Source organism: Oratosquilla oratoria, chromosome 13, assembly GCF_046742065.1.
Source record: "Oratosquilla oratoria isolate Oo_2021 chromosome 13, ASM4674206v1, whole genome shotgun sequence".
NCBI lineage: Eukaryota > Metazoa > Arthropoda > Malacostraca > Stomatopoda > Squillidae > Oratosquilla > Oratosquilla oratoria.
In genome coordinates, this window is record NC_134789.1 from 43,533,227 (window position 1) to 43,543,385 (window position 10,159).

The 10,159-nt window shown below is 47.1% G+C and overlaps 2 protein-coding genes across 2 annotated transcripts; both read right to left on the reverse strand.

Moving 5' to 3' along the window:
• Positions 1-317: 317 nt before the first annotated feature.
• Positions 318-1,644, reverse strand: LOC143032221 (uncharacterized). The gene is made up of 3 exons (XM_076196690.1): positions 1,205-1,644; positions 674-1,036; positions 318-411 (listed from the first exon to the last, which is right to left on the reverse strand). The coding sequence occupies exons 1-3, from the start codon at positions 1,642-1,644 to the stop codon at positions 318-320; spliced, it is 897 nt and encodes a 298-aa protein (XP_076052805.1).
• A 5,514-nt stretch (positions 1,645-7,158) lies between these two features.
• On the reverse strand, positions 7,159-8,247 carry LOC143032222 (uncharacterized). The gene has a single exon (XM_076196691.1). The coding sequence runs from the start codon at positions 8,245-8,247 to the stop codon at positions 7,159-7,161; it is 1,089 nt and encodes a 362-aa protein (XP_076052806.1).
• Positions 8,248-10,159: the final 1,912 nt, after the last annotated feature.

Sequence of the window (10,159 nt, forward strand, 5' to 3'; positions counted from 1 at the left end):
CTCGGACAGACAGTCTAGGGAACGACAACAACAACAACAACAACAATGTATGCTTCTCATAGTCTTCGTTCTCTACCACTTTGTCCCTTGATGTTCCTCTTCGTCTAAGAGCTCATCCGTCCATCTTATCATCTGTCCATCTTTTCCGCAGGCGTCTGAGTGGCCTTGGACCCCCTGGGTGCCACTGCAAAATCCTGTGTACATCTTCATCTGGAGGCTCTCTCTTTACTTGGCCATACCATCATAGTTGTGATCTTTCAATGAGTTCAGTGATAGGTTCTATGTCAAGGGCTTCGCAGATTGTGGTGTTCCTAACCCTATCCTGCTGTGTAACTCCGTAAATTAATCTGAGAATGCACATTTCTTTTGCTTGTATTCTGCTTCTGGTTTTTGTTGTGGAAGACCAAGTTTCTGATCCATACAAAAGTATAGAACATAGAATGTTAGTGTACAAGACAACTTTAACTCTTGATGGTATGTGTTTGTCCTTGAAAAGCGGGTAGAGGAGGGGTGTGTTTGTGGCACATTTCTTTATCCTTGATGTTATTTCATCCTCAGTCTTACTTTTGTTGTTTACTTCCACCCCCAGATATTTAAGGGGTGACACCTGAGGGAGTGGAGTATCGTCCTGACTGAGGTGACATTCAGTTGTTTGTCTACTGATAGATAGTACTTTTTTTTTGTTGGGTTGACTCTCATGCTATGTTCTTTTAAGGCAATATTCCATTTCAGGATCTCATCCTGTAACTCGGCCACATTCCAGGATGCCACACTGATTTTGTCGGCATACACATTCTTTTCACCAGTTCCACCAACTCTTCTGATAACAGAGTCCATCAACATGATGAAGAGCAAAGGTGAAAGGACGCTACCTTGTCTAATGCCACATGTCACATTAAACCAATTCTCACATCCCTCTTGTGCCACTACAGAACTTTTACATGTGTTGTACATTGCCTCGACATTCTCCCTCAGCTTTTTGTTTACTCCATAATAAGGGTCTGCTAGTTCTTGCCATACCTTTCCATGGGGCACTCTATCAAAGGATTTTGTAAATCAATGAATGCTACAAGTAGAGGCTTGTTCAACTCCCAGCTCTTCTCGGTCAATGTTCTTAAAATGAACATGGGATCAATGGTGCTCCTATTTGGTCTAAATTCAAATTGTGCCTCCATTTAGATTCTCCTCAACAACCACCCACAACCTTTCAATGATTCTTTCATAGAGCTTCAACGGGTGATACAGGAGTAAGATTCCTCGGTAACTTTCACATGCATGACAGTCTCCTTTCTTGAAAATGGGGCAGATCAGGGCTTTTCCCCACTCGGATGTTATTGTTTGTTGTTCCCAGGAGGCTTGTATTACTCTGTGCAACCAAGTGATCAAACCTAGGCCCTCATACTTTATCACTTCTACTGGGATTTGATCTCTACCGGAAGATTTCACATTTTTCATGCTCTTGATGGCCTGCTCAACTTCTCTTGTGATATTGTCACTGTTTTCCAGATCTTCATTGTCTGCCTCTTCAACTTCTGAAAACTCCTCTTCATCTTCATTTACATTTAATAGTTTGTCATAGTACTCCTGCCATTGCTGGGCAACCTCCACTGAATCCATAAGCAGTGTTCCTTGTTTATCCTTCATAGATTCGATAGTGCATCTCTCCCCTTTTCTGTTTGAATTTGCAACATTATAGATTAACTTTCTTCTCCCTTCTAGGTCAGCCTCCAGATCTTCTTCAAGCTTTTCCTATTTCTCCCTCTGTCTTTCTTTTAGTTCTTTCTCTGAGTAATAATAGACACAGAAAATGTGGTCAAACTAGTTCACAGAATTCGGGGTTAACTCATGTACAACTACAAAAAAAATGAATAATCAAGACGCTGACACTGGCATCCTTGTGTACCCACTCGTGCCTCATGATGACTATGTAGATGCCATTGTACTGAAGTGGTTAAAAAGAATGCATCCGTAGCAAAATATGACTATGAAATTAAGGTTGCCAGACAAGCGATATCCATCTATACAGAATAAAAAATAAGAAAAGAATAGGCCCAATTAAAAATGACAAAGATGTCATGATAGAATTGGAGGAAAAAATTAGTGAGGTATTTAACAAATATTTTCTCTCAGTGTTTACCCCATTTGGGGTCTTAGCTGCATGTTATTGTGGGGTTGAAAGCTGCTCAGTAGCATGCAGCTGATACTTTAGGGTCTATATGGGGCACCCCTACCGACCAGAGCCACACATCATTCTGTGATATAGGACATCTCTATTCATAGAGAAATTATGATACATTATTATACTGCGACTGCCCCTCCATTAAGCCGTTCCCCTACTCTTAAAATTGTCCTGTACCACTTCTCTGAATATTCATTTCCTTTTTTCGCCAAACCCTGTGGTAGTGGAGAAACAATACTTGCCATAGAGTCTTCCCACTTAAGTCAAAAGGTGACATAAAAAAGGGGGACGGGGATAGGACAAGTCATCCTTCTCCCTGTCGCTCCAAAGGGGACATTTCTAAAAAAAGTGAAGGCATAAGAGTGTCTAGGTCTCTAGGAGTTTTCCAACTAGAATCATAAGGTTTGGGTCATTTAATGTGCACGGATGTGGTACAGATATGAGTTAAAGGGAAGAGATAGGCAGCATGTGAGAAGAAAGATGGATGTGTTGGCACTGAGTTGAAAGAGAGGGGTGAGTTTTGGAGTTTAGTGGAGAGGGTGTCAGGAGTGAAGAGAGGATGAGAGAGAGAAGGGATGGCTATATTAGCAAGTGAGGAGATGTAAATGTGTGAAATGGAAGGAGGTTTCTTCAAGGTTAATGTGGATGAAGTTGAAACTGGGAAGCGAGGTGTAGGTTTTTGTAAATACTTATGGGCCTGGTAGTAAGAAGAGTGTGAGGAAAGGGAGGCTTTTTGGATAGATTTAAACGAGTGCATAGAGGGTTTGGGGAGAAATGTCAATGTAATGGTATTAGGAGATCTTAATGCTAGGGTAGGAAATGAATCTATAGATGGAGTGGTTGGGAAGTATGGAGTTCCAGGGAAAAATTATAGTGGAGAGATAATGGTGATGTGTCTAGAGAGTTGATAGCAAATACAATGTTTAGGAAGTAGCAAATACAATGTTTAGGAAGAAAGTCAAGCATAAGTACACATGGTAGAGGGTGGTGGATGGAAGGATGGTAGATAGAGCTTTAATGTACTACATAGTGGTAACCAGGAGAAGAGTAGGAAGAGTTAAGAATGTACATGATGTAAGGAGAGAGAGTGGGGGAATATCAGAATTTTTTGGTGGAAGGTAAGTTGAGAGTGGAGGATAGATGGAGAAAGATGAAAAGGACAAGGTAGGGAGGTGCTTAGAGTAAACTGCTTAAATGAGAAAGATAAGGAGAAGTACAAGAAGCTGAGAGAGGAGTGGGAGGAAGTGAAGGATAGAATAGAACTAGGAATGGGGATGGTTCAAAGGGGGAGTCACAATGTGTGCAAAGATGGTGCATGGAATAAGGAGGATGGGAGGAAAGAAGGGTAGAGATTGGTGGGATGATGAAGCAAAGAAGATTGTAGCAGAGAAGAAATGAGTATTCACATATTACTTACAAAATAGGACAAGAGAATCATATGAGAAGTACAAAGAAAAGAGAAAGCATAAGATAAAGGAGGCAAACAGAAGAGCATATGTGAAATGGGGTAAGAGCATGACAGAAAATTTTGCATTCAGCTGACAAGTTGAAGGATGTGTTGTGGGATATCAAACTCATAAAGAAGAAATTAAGTTTTACTATTGTTTGTACATGTTTCTGCCTCTGCCTCATGCTCACTGGACCACCCTGCCTCTAACTCCGCCTCTGACCTCACTCTCACACAAGAATGGTGTTATAGATTTTTTTTATTACTACTGTTTTTCCTTAAGCAACACTTCATAGCAGGCCAATTTGCTCATTCATGGCAGGCCATTTTGCTCATCACTCCTCTGGTAACTGCAGTGCTTCTCTCCACATTTGGATAATTTTCTATGAATTTCATTGCTTGCCCAACAAGTCCGTACATTAGGACAAGTTTGTGGCTGTTGAGGTTCGCTAAGGTTGTTGTTCTGATGCTGCTGCCTTCTCCATGAGCTTTTGCTCTAGGGTCAATGTCTTCTTAAATCTCTTCAGTGTACTGCCACTTGCTACAGAAGTCAAAGGGCGCTTGGAAGCCATGGTAAAAACTGCAGTAAGACACTGAGAGAGGAGAGCGGAGAGAGACGTTAACACTAGCGGTACGCAGATAACAATGAGCTTGAAGCACCATGCATGGGGACAGCATGTTGGCAGTACACATGGGGAACACCTGGTGGCTGCATCACAGAATTAAACCAGCCATGCAACTTGATTTTTTTTTACATTGTGTTAATCTAAATAATCTGTGTAATATGAAAAAAATGACTAGGTTTTTTACCTTGTGTTATTCCAAAATTGCATATTCTAAACATACATAAATCAAGAAATCCCTATATATATATATATATACTTATTTCAACTGTTAACATTATTCCTTCCATTTTACTTTTCTGTCACTGTGCCATACATTGCCTTTTCTTTCTCCAAGTTGAATATTTGTATTTCCATTTTGTTAGGTCTCAACAAAACACACAATTTCAGGTTCTTTGTCTATCAAGTAATCATGTTACTGAGGTGAATCTATCTTTATGTGTGTACACCTCTTCTAATTTCTTTAATCCTTTATTTTTCCTCAAAATATTTTCCTAGGTACCACTTTCTCAACCTCTGGTCTAAATTTCTTGCACTCTCACACATGGAGAGCTGAAAACTGCCAAATGCTCTCCTCTCCTTACCAATTTGAGCTGATAACATAGAAACAGTTGTCATGTTCCACGATGTGTTATGTTTCATGATGTTTCATGACATGTCACAATATGACATAAAGAGATGTGGGTGTGGTGTCATAAGCCATGCATCCTAGCAAGAGCCATATTACTTGCCATCCTTAATGAAAATGTATATTGATGTTAAATTTGACCACTACTAGGTTTATCTTCAGTTTATCTTCAGCTAGATAATGAGATATAGGATTATAATAAGTACAGGTACTCCTCGTTTAACGACGACAATTGGGACCAGCGCGCCGTCGTTAACCAAATTGGTCGTTAAGCGAAAGTGTTACATATACGTACATGTACTGTATGCACAATGTCCAGCAATACATGTATCTTTATTTTCGTGTATTTCCCTCTTTTATACAGTACATTAAAGCTTTATTTACTGTTTATTTACGGTGGTTATGTTCCCGAAATTACCGTATATGACCAAATCCGCGTATGCTGACATTCCATATTGAATACCGGGGTATTTTTTTAGTTTCGACCATGGGCGCAATATAGCAATAGAAAATTAATTATTAATTTTGTAAATTAAAATGTATCAACGTAATATGCAATTTTGTGGGCAGAAATGAAAGTAAAAAATACCTTGCTACAAGAAAATATGCTAATGAACGAAGTCGGTAGCATAGGCTCGGGACGCCATCTTGTCGTCTGCCAACGTCTCTCACGACGACGACAACGAGGACGAGCCGGATGACATTTAATTTGCAGGTAATGATTTATTAAACACAGGTTAGGTTAGTTTAGTTTAGTGTGATTCAAAAGTACTTACTTGTGCGTCGATGACGTCGGTTCTTCGGTTTCGGTCGCTCCTGGGTGGGCCCTTACATTCCTTTGCGGCACACTCTCAACTTCTCTAGCCTAATTCCCTACCTCCTAACCATTAATGCTAGCTTATCATATCCCCCTTTCCGGGTACTGTACACTCCACTCACACTCGCATTCACCACCACCCACGCGCGGTCCTTGTTTGGCACTGTGCCACCCAAGCCAACGTGAGGCCACCCCCCCGCATTCGGGTGGGAAGGGGGATACCAGCGCTCGTGCCCTTTGACCCCCTCTCCCCCCCCCAGAAAGAGGGGGAGGGGGTGCCAACCGTCCGTCCCCATCCGCGCCATACACACTCACGCTCACACCACACCCCCCCCCCCTTGATCTAGAGATCACCTTACTCCTCGTCTTCTCCTTCCTCTACACCGTAGTCCTGTAGCCACCTTGGCGGGCGTCTTTCGCGCTGGGGTCTCTGAGACACCCCATCCTCTTCTGTTGTCGCCCCGTGGCCTTCCTCCTCATCTTCTCCTTCACTCACTACCCGCCGTATATCCAAGATATGTCGCGGCACTCCCTCAACAGAAACATTGTTCCGGGAGTTCACCTCCGTCACTGTCCCTCTCGTCCACTGTGACGTGCACTTCCTGTCCTTTGGTCTCACCCATACCTCCTCCCCCACCTGCACTGAGGCGGGGCCTTCTTCGGCGTTGGCCGGCAGTTTCGGTCCCTGCAGCGGATGCCGCCAATCATATTTGAACACAGCCTTTTGCGGAACCGAGCGGTCGTCTTGGCCTGACCTGGGGGAGATATTATACCAGAAAACTGCCTCCGTCGGCGGTATTCGCGCCCTCTCAGCTATGGCCTTAATTGTACGATAGTGTCGTTCTACTATCCCATTTCCGCTCGGCCGGTACGCTGCCCGGAAGAAGCGTTTTGTGTTCCACTTGTCCAATGTACCTTTCAGTGCCTCCGACCGAAACGCCGTGCCGTTGTCCATCAGGACTTCATCCACTGGGCCCCGCTCCAAAAATACCTCGTCCATCACCCGCGCAATCTCTTCTCCAGTCTCCGCCTTCAGTTCTCGCCAAATGCCGAACCGCCCTGGGCCGCAGTCGACCATCGATAAGTATCTGGTGCCTTGATAGTGGGTTACGTCAATTGCCAGCCGCCCCCAGTTCTCTTCCACGCAGAGCTCCCCCGCTGAATGCGGTCTGGGGGCTGGGTTTATGGACTGACAGCGGGCACACGCCCTCACCGCATGCCGCACCTCTTCCCTTGATATGTTCGGGTTAACCTTCCTTGCCAGGAACAATGACCTATCGACCCCTAGATGATGCGTTTCGTGCAACTCTTTCGCACGAAAGGACCCAGCGGCGCACATCTCGAGCTTCTCTTCCTGTTCTTCCTTCGCTTTCAGCCAGCTCCTCTTTACTCTGGTAAGCGCGTCCGCTTTGTTCGCCTCCGAGGATACCTTCCTCACCCTTATCTTCATGCCGAACTCGTCGATTAACTCTCTCTAAGGATCCCGAGGCGGCGCTTCACCAGGATCTCTGCAGCTCCTTTCGTGCGTACTCTCTTTTCAGCCGTCAGCACCGAGTTCATCCACCCCGCTACCGTGGCTGAGTCCGTCCTGATCTCGATCTCACGCAACCCCCATTTCAGCGCCAAATTTGTTTCTTTTATGACCGCGTCCAACTCTGACACGTTAATATGGTGGTAGTCGTCCTTCTTCCGCTGCCACGCTCCATCTTCGACTATCACGTTCCCTATCTCCAAGACGGCGCCGGTTGCGATACTACTCGCGTCGCACCATACTACGCCATGGCTCTGCTGGGGCGCTTTCCACTGTCCTCTCACAGGATCATCGTGCATCGTCCTCTGGACAACGTCGCGTATCATGGTTAGCGTGTCCTCATCAACCTTCTCTCCCCAATCCTTCGATCCCGCCCTCCTCTTAATGTAGCTACATGCCGTACGAAGCCATCCGGCGATCGGGTAGTGGCCCACTAATTTGCCGCAAAGGGAGAAAAGTTCTCGTTTACACATTTCGTCCGTCACCTTTGGGATCTCGTTCCCTCGCTTGAACATCAGCGTTTCTGCCGCGTTCCTTTCCAGTCGCAGTCCCAACACCGCTCCTCCCTCCAACGGCTCCGGTTCCTTAGCTGTCAATCCGTATCGAGCCAGATGTTCCACCACGTTCGACGTCGATACTATGCCATCGTCCACCAGTATGTCGTCTAGGTACGAGTCAGTGCCTTTCTCCATCGCTTCAGTCTTCCCCAGTACCTTCTTCAGGATTCTCGTCATGATCCTCGGGGCCGAGCTGAGCCCAAAACCAAGTCTGGTCAAGCAGTAAATTCTCCCTTTGTATTTTACTAGCTGGTACTTCCATAACTTCTTAGTCACGTGAATTTGCAAGTAAGCCGCCCGCAAGTCTACAACGGCGGACGCCCCCCTCCTTCGGCGCCACCTGCGTAGGGTCTCACTACATACATCTACAAAATCGTCGCCAGTATGACACTTCACGAACTGGTTCAGCTCTCGGAAGTCCAGCACCGGTCGTACCTTTCTCTTGGTTGGCTGCACTACTGCCATCAAGGGCAGGATTCCGCCCTCCACCGGTTCCTCCCAGGGACTCAAGATTCCTTCCTCGATCCATCGCTCCACTTCGAGGTCAAAGTCCTCCCTCACCCCCTCTCTGAGGGTCCGTGTGTAGCAGTCGACTTTGTTCTTCAAGACGGGCGAGCTTTCCTTCGGATACCACTCTACTTCCCACTTCCGGCCGTCAAATTCCGCCCGGAAGTCCTCGTCCTCAATCGTGCACGGCGTCGCCCTCTCCTCAGGGTCGAGCTTCGGGCCAGCACCGCCCTCTGCGGCTCCCATTGCCATTCCTACGTCCTCACCCGGCCTCGGTCGGTTCTTCATCCTCTCTTCCGAGTCCTGCCTCATTCCAATCCGTACGAGCCCACCGATGAACGTGACTTCTCCAAGCTGGGTAATTCCGTCCATTCCCAGCACCACGTCAATTCCCTCCAGAATCGTTCTAATGACGAGCACTCTTAGTCGTATCGGGATACCCTCCACTATCATTTCAATTTCCTGGTCGCCATCGCATATCGTCTCTCTCCCGTCGACTGTCGTCAGGGCCACATCTCCCCGTCTGAACTCTTGAACTATATCGGTCCTCACGATCGTGGTTGAACAGCCAGAGTCTATCAGCGCCCTCGCGCGTCTCCCTCTCACCCAAATATCCACGATCGGCATACGACTGAACGGTGTCCTTACATTTCCTCGGCGGCCCCTCGCATAGTGGCCGCCGATGTCCCGTTTCCCTGACTGCAATTTCGGGCCATGTGCCCTGGCTGATTGCACGAGTAACAGATAAGCTCTACCTCCTTACAGTCCCTTGCCAGGTGACCCAGTCTCCGGCACTCGTAACAACGGACCCTCGACAGCCCGCGCCATCTGTTGTAGTCACCCCCGAGCTCACCCGTTCTCCCTTCTCGGTCCGTGGCCACTCTCGCCCGCGCGCCTTCTCCCGCCGAGGGCACTCTCCTTTGTGTCTGTTCGTTGGCCACAGCCACCATCGGCCCTTCATCCTTAGCCTTAGTCAGGAGCCTGGCGCGGGCTATAAGTTCGCTCATGTCTGCCTTTGCTGCATTTTCCATTGCCTGCAGCCCAGTCGATATGTAATCCGGAAACCCATTCACGAAAGCCATCCTCACTACCATCTCCAGGGAGTTGCCTTCGAGATTAATCAGGCCTGCCAATCGCCTAATGTCATTTGCGAACACGTCAACCTGTTCTCCCGTCCACCGCATTCGCCGTAGTTTACAGTACGCTTCAAAGGGACTCTCGCCAAAAACTCCCTGTAACCTCTCCTTCACCTTTTCCACTTCCTTTTGATCTTCGGTTGCCATCTCCATGTAGACGGATAAAGCCGCGCCCTCTAAATTTAGCGCGATGTAACTCGCCACATCCCTCACTCCCGTTAGCCGTGTGGCTAACAAAGGCAGCCTTGCCTTTGTTAGCCACACGGAGACATCTGTCCCGTCAAACGGCCTTAAGGTGACACTATTCACCTTGAACGGTTCTTTTTCACTCTCAGGTGCGGACATTGACGGCCCGTTTCCACTTGCGGGCGTAGTCATTTTTGCAGTGCCTAGATAGCTTGTGATTCAAAAGTACTTACTTGTGCGTCGATGACGTCGGTTCTTCGGTTTCGGTCGCTCCTGGGTGGGCCCTTACATTCCTTTGCGGCACACTCTCAACTTCTCTAGCCTAATTCCCTACCTCCTAACCATTAATGCTAGCTTATCATATCCCCCTTTCCGGGTACTGTACACTCCACTCACACTCGCATTCACCACCACCCACGTGCGGTCCTTGTTTGGCACTGTGCCACCCAAGCCAACGTGAGGCCACCCCCCCGCATTCGGGTGGGAAGGGGGATACCAGCGCTCGTGCCCTTTGACCCCCTCTCCCCCCCCCCAGAAAGAGGGGGAGG

Coding starts and splice junctions, on each gene's coding strand:
- LOC143032221 (XM_076196690.1), bottom strand. CDS start 1,644: ATGAAGGATAAACAAGGAACACTGCTTATGGATTCAGTGGAGGTTGCC. Junction 1,037..1,204: donor TATGAAAGAATCATTGAAAG/GTTGTGGGTGGT, acceptor ATCCTTTGATAG/AGTGCCCCATGGAAAGGTAT. Junction 412..673: donor GTCAACCCAACAAAAAAAAA/GTACTATCTATC, acceptor TGTATGGATCAG/AAACTTGGTCTTCCACAACA.
- LOC143032222 (XM_076196691.1), bottom strand. CDS start 8,247: ATGGCAGTAGTGCAGCCAACCAAGAGAAAGGTACGACCGGTGCTGGAC.